The sequence below is a fragment of the Elgaria multicarinata genome, chromosome 3 (assembly GCF_023053635.1).
Source record: "Elgaria multicarinata webbii isolate HBS135686 ecotype San Diego chromosome 3, rElgMul1.1.pri, whole genome shotgun sequence".
NCBI classification, from domain to species: Eukaryota; Metazoa; Chordata; class Lepidosauria; order Squamata; family Anguidae; genus Elgaria; species Elgaria multicarinata.
This window is the reverse complement of record NC_086173.1, coordinates 40,544,855-40,558,815: the sequence shown is the minus strand read 5'-3', so window position 1 is coordinate 40,558,815 and position 13,961 is coordinate 40,544,855. Positions and strand designations below refer to the sequence as shown.

The following is a 13,961-nucleotide window of genomic DNA, read 5'->3' as shown; positions in this document are numbered from 1 at the left end:
CACTAGGTTCCTTGCTGATAGGTTAAGTACAGCTTAAAGATATTATTGCTTATATCACTCTCGTATTCATCAGCACCATTATCTATATGTTATAGAAAGGCAACAAAGATTGGATTTTCAACAATCTACTAGAAAAACCCGAAGCCATTTAATGAATCAATGTTCCAGTAGGGATTTTGAATGAAGAGATTCCCACAACCCAGTTAAAAATTGGTTCTTGTTTTAAGTTCACACAATTATTCATTGTGATAGAATGGAATCATCACAACAAATTATTTAGATTTTTTTTTAAAAAAAAGAACAGCAGCATGGCTGTGTGAACCATGGTTAAGGAGAGAACCTGGTATGCCTTTTCCACAGTGCTGATATGCTCCTTACCTAAATTGGAGAGAAGCGATTGCTTCAGGAAGGGAGGGAGGGAGCCTATTCTAGATCTTTACCTAAGGGACCGGCCCATTAGGTCCTTGTGCTCAGTGATGTGGTAAACAGGTGTCTGAGCTGTACTGCTTCAAACTGCAGATGGCATCTCGCGAGACCAAATGCTTCTCAGTACAAAAACTTGCCCTTCACATAGAAAACTAGCATGCCAGGGAGAGGCTCGGTTCTAGCCTAATTTTAAGCCCTACATGCTTTTTGTGCGGAAGGCATGTTTTTGTACAGAGAAGCATTCACTCAGTCTTGTGAGTTCCAGCTTATACTCTTCAATGGAACAAGACCAGCCATCCGTGAAGAACAGGCCTCAAACTGCACTGGCCTTTCGTATGCCAATAGAGGAAAAGTAGGATGGAATACTTACCACGAAAGATGGGATGATAAGGACCACTGTGTCCTAAGTGCCATTTCCCTATGAGAGAACAATTGGGAGAACCATGTTAGCATATACAAGACATCCAATTTACAAGTGACTGAGGAGAATGCTGAATGCTTTGTGATTTTAGCCCAGCAGGGTGGCATGGGGAGGTGACAAGTGGGTTTGAGAACAGAAATCCACATCCCTATCCACCCTGCCCGTCAAACATGAGCCTTTTAGCTAACAAAACCGCAATCGAAAACAAGCAAAATAATCCACACTTGGCAGATTCAGCTAGCTGTTAGTCAAGGCTTTTCTTCCAGGCCTTGTGTTACTCAAGAGCATGACCTGGGGAGGGAAGTATCCAGCCATCCTTCTTGCCTGCCAAAGAAGTGGCATGGAATGGAAGGTTCTGCGTGTAAATCAAATTTCAGTGCAAGGCCTAACCTACAATTATGCCTCCCTTTCATTACAGTGGCCCCATTCAGAAGACACTATCTCTGTAGTGCCCTGACCGTGCATTTCCTAGGAGTGTCTGAAGTTGACATGACACTACTTGTTTGCTTATACCTGGAATGGGGGAACCTCTTCAACCCCGGGGCCAAAATTCAATTTTGGGGAAGTTCTCAGGGGGCTGAATTCCTGGGGTGAGTGGAACCAAAAGCAAAAGGGGTGGGGCCAATTTTTTAAAAAAATGGCAGCATATGATAGTACAAAGCTCTTATTCCAGCAACTAAGCCTTAGGAAAAGCATTTCAGCCTTTTAGAATGAGGGAATCTGTGCAAAAGCCACAAAAGTGTGGCTATCTGGTGAAACCTAGAGGGCGAATTTGAAGTTCCCCTCCCCTGGGTTATAGAGTTTACATCGCACTTGTTGCTGCAAATGGCATAAAAAATACAAACCAATACAATATAATAGAAGTAGAAAATCAGTACTAAAACACAACGATAAACCCAGCTAGCCGTTAAAAGCAGTAGCTAAAATCTACAGACAGGGTCATCCCACCTGGTCCAGGAAAGGAGAATTAGTGTTGCAGGAACTGCCAAATTCAAAGCCCTGTTTGGCTCAGGTCATCAGGGCTGAAGTGGAGGGTTGGGTGGGGGAGCAGGTGAAGAACACTGGAGGAAAACAAGCATGCCAGCTCTACCAGAGTTCCAGGGGCATCTCAAGGGAAGCTTTGTATCTGCTGGATCCAGACACCACCACCACCCCATTCCCCTAACACTAAAAAGATTAATCACCCTATAACCCTAACAATCTCAGGCATCATTCTAGGTGGGGGTACTGGGAAACAGGTAAGGATCGATGCTGGGGTGAGATTGGCATCAACAAGGCAAAGACAGAAGAATACGGCCCCTAGTGTGCAGCCAGCCAATCAAGGAGAGGTAAGTGAGAGAAGTTGTGGTGTAAGGGTTGGAGTCTTCAGCGGGAAGAAGACGAACATGGTATAGCTGTAGAGCAGCAGTGTCAAAAACTAAAAATAGCTGCAATGATAGCTAACCTCCGATAGGAGAAGGCAGAAGAAGAAGAAGAAGAAGAAGAAGAAGAAGAAGAAGAAGAAGAAGAAGAAGAAGAAGAAGAAGAAGAAGGGCTTAGAGTGAGAACCCTTCCCTATAACTCAGTCTATGTAATATAGGTTAGGAATCTGCCTCTGTACCAGAAAACCATCAATGAAGATTGGCTCCTCAGTGTAAAAAAACCAATAGGCAAATTTTCAAAGTTACAATTCATTTTTCTAGTTTCACCAAGAGGGTGTTTTTTACACCTTGAAGGAATTCTGGTTCTTCTATATATATTACGAAAATAAATGTAAACAACTCACTGTTAACATTTCTGAGAAACTGCAATACAATGGAAATAAAACAACTAAAAATAGAGCCAGGTTAGGGTTTTTTTCTCTGCAGCGAATTAAATTACCTATCACAGCAGTGAGATAACCAGCTTCCTTCAGGACTTCTGCTAATGTTGTCTCATTCAACGGGAGGCCGCCTACTGATGTCACAGCAAAATTATGGGTCACTCCATTACGAAGGCCGAGTCGTCCCGTGAGTAGAGAAGCACGTGATGGAGAGCAGGTGGATGCAGCCGAATGAAAATCTACAAATCTAGAGGGCCGGGGGGTTGGGGGTAGGGAGAAGAGATGTTCCATGGTTTATTTACCATTTTGCATGCCATGGCTAATAAGCCAGCATGCTAATATATTCAGCTTGATTGCTCCTGTCAGCTTCTCCTGCCAGCTGGAGTGGCTAAACCACCCAGGGATGCTCTGTTTTTGGTTACCTCTGGCTTGTCTCTCCCACATAAAAACATGCTGGATCAGACCAATGGTCCATCTAGTCCAGCACTCTGTTCACACAGTGACCAACCAGCTGTCGACCAAGGAACCACAAGCAGGATATGGTGCAACTGCACCCTCCCACCCGTGTTCCCAGCAATACAAGCTTACTGCCTGATACAGGAGGTTGCACTTAGCCATCAGGACTAGTAGCCATTGATAGCCTCGTGCTCCAGTAATTTATACAGCCCCCTTTTAAAGCCATCCAAATTGGTGGCCATCACTACATCTTGTGGTAGTGAATTCCATAGTTTAACTATGCGCTGTGTGAAGAAGTACTTCCTTTTATCTGTCCTGAATCTCCCACAGCTTCATGGGATGACCCCAAGTTCTAGTATTATGGTAGAAGGAGAAAAATCCCTGGGTTGCAATGACTTGCAAACTGCACTATTGCGTTCCCTTCTTTTTGAAAGAAGTAGCTCTAGTCAATTTAGTTTCGTGCAAGTTACCTTAACTTGTAACCTTACTATTACAGTCTTAGTCTCTTCCTTTTAACTCCCCTTTAGAAAACGTTTCACATTTTTAGAATAATTCATGGCACAACCAGCTCTAATTAGTGCCGGCACTTTTCTCTAGAAGAAGCAGTGCTGTCCTTGGCTACCTTGGGTAGCTGATCAGGCTCATGACCCCACATTATACCCTGTGTCCTTTGCTGAAAGGTCTATTCTTTATTCCCACAGCATTGCCATTGTTATGCTCTGGGGGCAATAAAGCCCTTTAGGGTTGCTAGAAACAACAGGCTGTATTTCCATCCACCTCTTGATTGACCTATAAGTAGATGGTGAAAAGGCCCAGCAATTGCAAGGTACATACAAACACAATCTTACTCTCAGAATTAACAAAATGGGGGTGCACAACAAACCTACTAACTTGGCATCCTAAGGGTACAGCACTCTTGGTGCAACATTTGAGTGGAAACAGGATCAGTCAATTATGAGAAAGTTGCTCTCTTCGCAAGTGGAGCTTTATTAAGTCTCCCAATTGTGTGCCATTTCCAACCATTCCCTAACAGGGTTGGCTCAAAATGAGATTGATTTGCTTTTGGAGTGTCACACTTCTCCATTACAGTCTTTGAGAATACATGCTGCTTTTGGACAACATGCACGTCATGAACGGAGATGTGGTTATTAATCTGGCTAAATGGTAATTGATTCCATTGAGAAGCTTGAAGAGCTTAGCAGGACCAAAAAGCAAAGCGTGATGTTCCTGGACACTAACATCATGTAGTAGGCACTGCAGGCAATGATAGACTTTGCAATAGCTGAAGATTTTGTACTGCATTCACATCCAGCTTCGAAGTGAGAAGTTATTTTCTCACTGGAATTTTTAAAAAAACTCATGGACAACAACAGTGAGCAATTGTTCTTTCTTTCTTATGAGATGAAGGGGAACTATAGGGAGAACATGTAAGGGTCACAGTTACCATCATCTTTCCTCATGCGACTGTCAACATCTTGTCAATTACAAGCCATGGGTAGCACCCTACTGTGCGCATGCACTTACAAGACCCACCACTTGTGCAACAGGTGAAAATAACCTGAAATGTGCAGAAACATTCATTTCTGGAACAGGGCAGGTCAGCGGTGCTCACAAAAGTGATCTGGAAACAACAATTTCTGCTCTTTTCTGGGGTTACTTTTAGAAGCACAGAAGCCTCATCATGCAAATGGTGGGTGCTACGAGGGCAACGGAACCAGTGGAGGCAGAATGGCCCCACTCGATACAAAATAAACTAATTTGCCACATTACATTTCTGTAATATAGGGTGACCATATGACTGGATTTGCCCGGATTTGTCCAGGTTTTTGATGGCAAATCCGGGAGGGGGTTTAGCAGCTCTAATGGGAATTAACAAAAATGCTTATGACTCCGTCATTTTTTAAGATAAAGTCATGAAACTTGGCACAATGGTAGCTCTTAGGAAGGGCTTTAGTCATACCAAATTTGAAATAGATCTGTTCATCCATTGATTTTTTAGGATTTTTTTTTAAATTGAGGTTTTAAAATTATTATTTTTAAAATCGTCATTTTTAAAGATAAAGAGATGAAACTTTGCACCATGAAAGGATTTAGGTAGAGCTTTAGCCACACCAAATTTGAAACAGATCCGTTCATCCATTGATGTTTTAGGAATTTTTTAAAAATTGAGGTTTTAAAATTATTATTTTTAAAATTGTCATTTTTAAAGTTAAAGAGATGAAACTTTGTACCATGATAGGATTTAGGTAGAGCTTTAGCCATACCAAATTTGAAACAGATCTGTTCATCCATTGATTTTTAAGGAATTTTTTAAAAATTGAGGTTTTAAAATTATTATTTTTAAAATTGTCATTTTTAAAGTTAAAGAGATGAAACTTTGTACCATGATAGGATTTAGGTAGAGCTTTAGCCATACCAAATTTGAAACAGATCTGTTCATCCATTGATTTTTAAGGAATTTTTTAAAAATTGAGGTTTTAAAATTATTATTTTTTAAACTGTCATTTTTAAAGATAAAGAGCTGAAAGTTGGCACCATGGTAGCTTTTAGGTAGAGCTTTAGCCATACCAAATTTGAAACAGATCTGGGCCAGTAGCAAACCCTGTTAACAACAACAAGAGCTTGCAATGAGTGAAGATACAGTTAGAAAAGATATTTGAGGGAAGGGGAGACTGTAACACACAGAGTAGAGCAAAAGCTTCAAAGTACAGCAAAACCTACAAAAGTAGGAGTGAGTGAAGTTAATTTCAGATACATTGAATCTCTCACTTGTTCTTTATTTCAGTGATTTTAACATTAAGATGTTATGTAGAACAGATTTGTCTTAAACATGTGCTGTAAAATGAGACATGTGACCAAGGCTATGTTCGGGTGGGCACGCCCCCTTGGTACTGGACATGCCCCCTTGGGGGTGGCCATGTTGTCCTCCTTTTTGGTTTCCAAAATATGGTCACCCTACTGTAATAGTTGTAGTCATCTGTGACAAACTGAGAATTTTAAGAGAAGTCTCCCATTTTAACCTTTGGGTTAATCATTTGAACCAACTGTAATAAAAAACACCACCACCATCACCACAATGGAGCTCATTTATCATGGACAAATCTTTTATGCCCTTGGGGATCATAAAATAAGCTGCCTGAAGAACTTTATGATGGAAATCAGCAAGAAATGCAACATATTTTTGCAAGTGAAAGCAAAGGGGAAAAATACAAAAAATAATGAACAAGCTGACACAATTAATTGTTATGTAGGAGGAACTACTCCATGCGTGGCAGGCTCCATTTTGAAAATATTCTATGCTACAATACTTCCTTTGTAAGTGTAAGGACTTGAGTTGGAGCTTCCTCCGTTACATATGAACACTTGTTTAAAAGATAAGAGCATTTGATTGGACTAGGGCAACAGGCTCCTTGATCATTCAGTGAGAATTGGTAGAATGTAGTGACATAGGGTGTGAGCTAGGAAATCCCTGGCTCAAAATCATACCTTAGGCACAAACTCATCATTGTTTTTTGGCAAGGCACACTGATCTGGTTAACCTATGGTTGGTTGCTGAGTTAATAGATGGGCAGTTTAGCCCCTAAACAACCCAGTGCTCTGGGTTCACACACTATGCTTAACAACCTACAACCCAGTCGATTGTAGGTTGCTGATTTAAAGGGGACTGCACAAGAGGCAGCACACTCACTTACTCCAACATGGCAAATCATAGATTGAGTAATTAATTAATCAACTAACCTATGAATAGCTGTTATGTACGACCTGCCTCTCTCTCTCCCAGCCTCCTTTCCACAGTATCTGAAGAATTAACTACTCCTATAGGCTTGTCGTAAGGTTACTCAAATAATATATGTAAATTACCCTGCACACTCTAAACCAATATATAATTGCCAAATAGATATGAAAGCCACAGAGCCTTGCTTTCTGAATTAAAACCTTTTGTTTTAGATTGTACTCTGCAGAAGTGTTTTGCAAAACTACACTGTGTTGGAATACATTAAGGGAAAGCACTCTAATTAGCAGAGAGAAAGCTGGTCACCTTAAGTAATTCTTTTTAACAGCCACTCTCCAGGGTTTATATACATGCCACAATGGTGTGAAGCGACTAAGTTCAGGATGGACAATGGAGGATAAAAATGTGCATAGTAAGCAAACAGAAGTCCCAGTCACTGTTGCTATCTCAGCTCCTTGACTTACAATTTGCTTGGGCGGGTTTTACAGGCCATTGCTGACATCTTTTGAGGAGCTATAAACTCTCAGGATGTTACTAAAATCCCCAAAACACACCATCCTAACAACACAACTATTGATTAATAGGTAGTCTCTTCGTATGAAAATGCTTCATAGCTCTTGCAGTTATATAAGAAAGCTTAAAAATGTGACTAAGAAAGCTAGCAGTTTAAATAGGTTTTAAAAGAAATCAAACAAAATGTCTTCAATAATTACTGTAAATTATCATTATCATCATCATTATTATTATTATTTATTCAGTTTATATACTGTCTATATACAAAATACCCTGGGTGGCATACAAAGTTAAAACAATTTAAACAAGATAAAACAATCAGTAAAACAATACCATAGGCAGCATGAAAATGGTAAAATCAATTTAAAAAGATAAAACAATCAATATAACCACACAGCATAAAATCTATATAGAATGATCAGCAATAAGATTCTAAAAAGGGAAGGCCTGCCTACAATAGAGGCCCACAATAGAGTGACTATTTAATAAAATACTGATGCATTTTATTAAATAGGCAATTGCTTTGACAGCTGAAGTTTTGGGGGGAAATGCCTAGTACAACTTGGAATGTCATCCTCAATACAGTTTATGCCATCATAAATTTTAGTTTTAAAGCAGGCTCCCACAACCTACCCCCCCCAGATGTGTTTGACTGCAACTCCCACCATTTCCAGCAAGCAATAGCTAGGAATGATGGGAGCTGTAGTCCAACACATCTGGAGTTCATCTGGCAGGGGAAGGCTGCTTTAAGATGTCACAAGATTCCTTGTCCTTTTTGTTGCAAAAATCTAACAGAGTTATTCTCTAGAATCAGAAAAAGAAATAGTGGCGAAGCTAACTGACCCCCAAAATATGTTAGGATTAGAAAGTTGGGGTACTACTTCGTAGTGGGCCTGGTTCTTCCTGCAAGACAGGTTCCAGAAGATGATGCTGGTAGATGGCTGTTCCTTGCCATGGGCGTTAAAGCCTGGATTTCCTCAGGGATCACCTTTGCCTCTTAGCAGCCTTTATGCCTGGCTACACGTAAGGGAGAGGTAGGACCAAACAGCCACTCCACTGACTCAGCTGGTACCACCATTTAGCTCCTCCTCTCCCAGAACTGTTTTTCTCATGGTCATTCTACCTGGTCATAAATTAACTGGGAAGCTTTGGTCCTAGATGTGCTTGTTTTCTTCTTCTCTCTCCTCATCTTTCTCCTTTTGTATCCTATCACTGTAAGCTTGATAACAGGGTCTGTGCCATTTTTAAAATCTTTGTATCGCGCCTAGCAAATTTTAGGCATTTTATAAATAATAATGATAATAGTGTTGCTAAGCATTGGTTTGAAGTTTACCTCATTCCTTCCATCGCCATCTTATCCAAGTTAGGAGTGTCTTTTCTCTGTCCCCAGTTGGCCCCAAGATCTCCCCATCCGACATCATCGGCTAAAATTATTATGAAATTTGGTTTTTTGTAGCCCGAACTTTTCCCACTCTGGGTAAGGCTTGGAAGGCGATAGTAGAACAGTCCAATGAAACAGCCAGTCAGTACCAATAGTAATGGCTTAAGAAGCAGAATATCCATGGTATAAGGAACATACCACCAAGAGGCATCTCATGAACGTTGGCAATTAGCTAAAATGTCCTCACAATTAAAAAGCACACTTCGCATTGCTTTCTTCAGAGGTAATGTAAGTACTTCATATCATATGGAGCATCCCCTCAGTTCTGCAAAAAAGGGAAATTAGAAACAGAGATTAGAAAATCCCAGAGGCAATAGCTGCAGTTAGGACATCATTTATGCAGAGTGGGCTGCAGACTATACGAAGTCTATAGGTGTTGCCATGAGGCAGCGGTATAATCAGATGGAGCTTGTGGTAAAGCCCTCTGCAAAGGCTCTCCCAGTATGGAGAAAAGTGGTGGATCCCACCAGAAATTTGCCACTTCTCCATAGGAGACAGGATCCCAAATCCATCAATAGACTCCAGTTTTGGTCAAAGTTTGCAGCAGACCTACTTTAGCTAGCTTTGGACAGTAAGTAAGGAGGTGGTGAATATTCAGATTCTTTAGACATCGGGATCCAACTCTAAATCCAATGAAATCAATGGGAAAGTCAGTCACAACTAACAGCACATTCCTCTCCATGTATGTTTTACTTGAAGTAAATCCATTTAGCATACCACCCTTTATTCCTGGGAATGAAGTACAACTAACCGTCTGAGGCCTGGGAACATCCTACTGAATCCTTATCCTTCCCTATTCTGGCAGCAGCACACCCACCCAACCATAGCAAATACCCATTAGAAATTCCGTGGTCAGGAGAAACCGCCCTGTCTTGCTGCTTCTCAGGGAGGCTGAACTCACAAGGGTGGGGGGACCCTAGCCATCGTGAGACTTAAAAGGGTGGGGAAAATCTTGAGAGGATCAAATGTCTGACATTGCAAGATTAGCACTGTGAGACTTGAGGCAAGGCCTACATAATGCCTCGACTCACAAAGCCAAGCCTCTATTTGTCCAGCTGAGCAGCACGACTTGATTACAGATTTACCTCAGACAGCAGGTGGACACTCTTTCGGGGGGGGGGAGGGGATAATCTCTGCACGCCATCCTGGTTATTGATGGGAACACTCTTCTCCTTCCTTTGGATAACCTTCTCGAGATAGCTTATAGCAGCCTGCCTTCCCCAACCTGGGAAATATGCTGCCTGGAGTTGCTAGGAGTGTAGTCCAATGCAATCTGGAGGACACCAGGTTGGGGAAGGCTGGCCTATAGCTTTCTAGGATTCTTTATGCTAACAACCATCACAGGTTTGTAGGTGGGATAGAAAAATGCGGAGGGGAGAAGTAAGCTCCATAATGGAAATTGGGCTCCTGTCCGAATACCAACACAGGGAACTCCTGCGGCCTGGGAGCCCTTGTAATTGGCAGCCATGTGCTGAGGCAAAGTAATGACGAATCATTTGACCCAGGCAGCTGCTGGAGAAAGGACATACTGTCAGCCTAACAGTGTGGCAAAGCACAAAGCCTCACTACATACAGACAGGCTGAAGCAGGAGAATGGCACCTGAAGGGCTCTCTCAGCATGAATAGCCAGGCCAGTTCCTTGGCTCTAAGTAAAAAAGGGAGAGTGGACCCCCACGTAATAAAATAAGTGTTAATTAGTTATAATCATAATAAATAAAGGATTATAATGGATGGATAATTGTTGAGTCTTTTTTTTTTTTTGAGATTGGCATCCAAGAAAATTAAGTAGTAGTATAAGTAATAATAATAAAGATCATGACAATATTAGTATTAATAGGATGGTGATGGCTATGACAGTTTTGATCCCAATATCACTCCCTCTCTCTTTCTTGCCAATCGCAACACATACTTTCTAAAAACGTTATTGGAAGACAATAGTTCTGCTGGCATTTTCATTGCAGTTTCCAATTTTTAAAACTGCTATTTGTCAATATGAAATTGGCAGGCAAAGATTGGGATGATGACATTCTTTTCCCCATGTTTTCTTGCAGCTTCTGCATCAATGTCTCTCTCCAAAACTGTCAGAATGATAACCCTAATATTATTTATTATGCCATAATTTTTACTGATATGTTTCGCATTTTTGCACTTTGGTGTAAAATGTTATTTTGTTCTTTCAGGATGCTTGCTTTGACATATCCAGTTTGCCTGTTCCAGAAGACAAAAAGAAATAAGCAGGAAGGGGAATGCATTACACTCTGACAGACACTGGAACAGCTATTTTCAAATGCACAGGTAGATTTCTTTTTTGTCTACTTTTGTACACCAAGATTAATACAGGGGTGGTGGTGGAGATACACAGAAAGGAGAACACATCTGCACTTCCTAATCATCCCCACACATCAGTTATACACATTCTGACTGTATAAACAGTCATGCCTGAACTATCCTTTGTACTTATTGCAATTTGAAGGTTATTTGGAAAGTAATTTGGTCTTGATTTGAAGCTTGATAGAAGAGAGGACAGGCAAAGGGTAGGTCATATAGGAGTCACTGATCTGTGCAGACCGCACAGAAGGTAAGCATACAGATTTTAAAGTTATTATAAATGCAAGGGCTAATGAACAATTTGCAAATTCAGATGTATATAAATATCCCCTCCCCCATCATCATTCACTAGGAAGCAAGCTACATACAAAATCCAGCTTGTACAATAAATGACAAAAACTAGCCCCCACCCCGAAAAGGGTCTTGCTCATTCATTGAAATCAATCTCATCCCATACTAGAGAAAGTTCAATCAAGGTGATTTATAGATGGCACTTCACTCCAGTGAAACTTGCAATAATAATTAAAAGTAAATCTCCGCTATGCTGGAGAAAGTGTGGAGCCCTGGTGGATTTGTCCGTTTGTTCAACTCTTTTGGGTTAAGATTGAAAATGAAATTAACAAAATTACCAATCAATTAGTCTTGATCCAGGTCTTGCCTTCTTATTTTATATAACGAATTCAATATTAACTATTTGCAAAAAGATCTTATATTCTTTCTGCTGGCTTCTAGACAGTTTTTGTGTGTGGCAAAAAATGGAAGTATGACAGGCTCCCTGATTTGAGTGATTGGTATGGGAGAGTGTAGAACTTGACATTATTGGAGAAACTGATTTCACAAGTTAGACATTTAAGAGACCAATCAGATATCAACGCATTTGAATGTACATGGCCACTGATCATTACCTTTATTGAGCGAGATGATGGATTTCGGGCTGCCCTGGTGACTCATGGTCAGGTCTATTCAGTTCTATAAGATCTGGACAGTAAGTTTTGTTTTATCTCCATGTGCTTCCCTTGCTTTGAGACTTTGACTCTCTCTTGGATCGTCTGGCAACAATGACATTTGTCTATGTGACTATGTGTTTGTTTGTTTAACTAGTTGTATATTCTGTTGTTTTATAGGTTTGGACAAATTCGTACCACTTTTACACACACACACACACACACACACACACACACACACACACACACACATATATATATATATATATATATATATATATATATATATATATAAAAATAATCCAGCTTTCATTTTGCAAGGATGATACATGTTCCTGGCTGTTCCTGGAACCCACCCCCATCCAAATATTTCAACCAAGACTGACTCCAGTGTATCAAAGGCCAACAGAAATGCCAAAGGCTAACATTCCATCCCATGATAAACTTGTCTTGTCTGTTCTTACAGCTACTATGAAGTAAGCCAAATCCTGACATAACCTATAATGACGTTTCCAGCTGTCTAGATCAGTGATCTTCAACTGGTGGGCCGCAATCCAAAAGTGGGTCGCAAGATCAGTCCAGATGGGTCCCGGCAAAGCTGTTGCCGCAGTTTTGCTGCTGTGTTGGGCATGGAGAAAACTGTGAAAGTGGGTCCCATGTTGCAGGTTGGGAGTCTGAGGTGGTTCTTGGGTCTGGACCAGTTGAAGACCACTGATCTAGATAAACGGGGGTGGGATTAGCTTAACCATTTATGAGATAAAACTATTACAAAGCTTCACTTATCTACCTAATGTGAAAATACCCTAAACATTTTTAAGGGATACTTCATCTCCTCTTGTGAAATTGAGAACTGTACTTAAGTTCCATTTTCATATTTTTCTACTAATTTCTGAATCAAATCCAGATTTCTAGCTCATGTGAGCATTTTACTAAACAAGTGCTGGAGATTTGGCAGTCTTCAAACTACTGTAATCCATATTATTTTAAAATTGTTTTGTTACTGAGGCGTTTGGAAAGTCATCATTGACAGAATCAGTTTAGGTTTTTATTTGAAAATACAATTCTCAATCACATTATTCTGGGACACCTTCCCACAATTTGGACACATCCAAAAATGACTATACACTGAATTATCAGAACACCATTATATCAGATTTTAGGGAAGTTCTAAATTTGCTCAAACAACAAATGATGTACCACAAGATAATCCAGAGAATGTCAATGCAATTTGACAACTATTTCTAGAAATGTGCTTATTGTCTTAATTCTTCTTTAAACTGGTAAATCAACTTTGGAGAGGAATATTTTGCTAATTCAACAGATAACAAATATGCTGTGGGGGTTAAATAGGAGATTGCAGTATTAATATTTCTTGTTATTCTCTTGTGAATAATCAATAAAACCCCAGTTTGTGGGGTTATTATCCTAACAATCCTGATACCCTTCTAGGTAAGTCTCACCCACAATATATATAAAGCATATAATGGGAAATGGTGCTTCTTTTTCTGTCCAATAGTTCTTTAAGTGACTCCCAAGGCAATGGAACAGAGTTTATGAATAGGTTATCAGAGTGTCACCAGTGAGTGACGCATTGTACCTTTCCCTCTAGGAAACCATCTGAGGATGTACAGTTCTTGCGCTTCCTGCATGAGTCTCTGTTAGCTATATAGACCAGCAGGGACCAGTATGGGCTGAAGAAGATCTGAAACAGCACCACCAAATCTGAAATAGCACCACCAGCCCCCAAAGTTAAGACTTGCCAAAAAGTGTGCTACCTGCATTTCTACCCAGTACAGCTTTTGCCACAGAAGGGTTCTCCACCAAGTCATAGCTGCTGCTGCTGCTTCATCATCATCATCATTATTATATCCCACCTTTTTTCCTCCAAGGAACTCAAG

General features: G+C 40.4%; 2 protein-coding genes across 2 annotated transcripts in view; both read right to left on the bottom strand.

Moving 5' to 3' along the window:
* The window catches only part of ARSG (arylsulfatase G), a 70,703-nt gene extending 61,772 nt beyond the window's left edge, over positions 1-8,931 (bottom strand). Inside the window, exons 1-3 of the mRNA XM_063120042.1 lie at positions 8,684-8,931; positions 2,708-2,895; positions 797-844 (exon numbers count right to left, since the gene is read on the bottom strand). Coding sequence (XP_062976112.1) covers positions 797-844; positions 2,708-2,895; positions 8,684-8,913 — 466 coding nt within the window. The 5' untranslated portion in view covers positions 8,914-8,931. The remainder of the gene's footprint in view (positions 1-796; positions 845-2,707; positions 2,896-8,683) is intronic.
* Positions 8,932-8,973: 42 nt separating this feature from the next.
* Positions 8,974-13,961, bottom strand: part of AMZ2 (archaelysin family metallopeptidase 2) — a 66,519-nt gene continuing 61,531 nt past the window's right edge. Inside the window, exon 8 of the mRNA XM_063120047.1 lies at positions 8,974-9,056. The gene's annotated coding sequence lies outside the window, so the exon portion shown is untranslated. The remainder of the gene's footprint in view (positions 9,057-13,961) is intronic.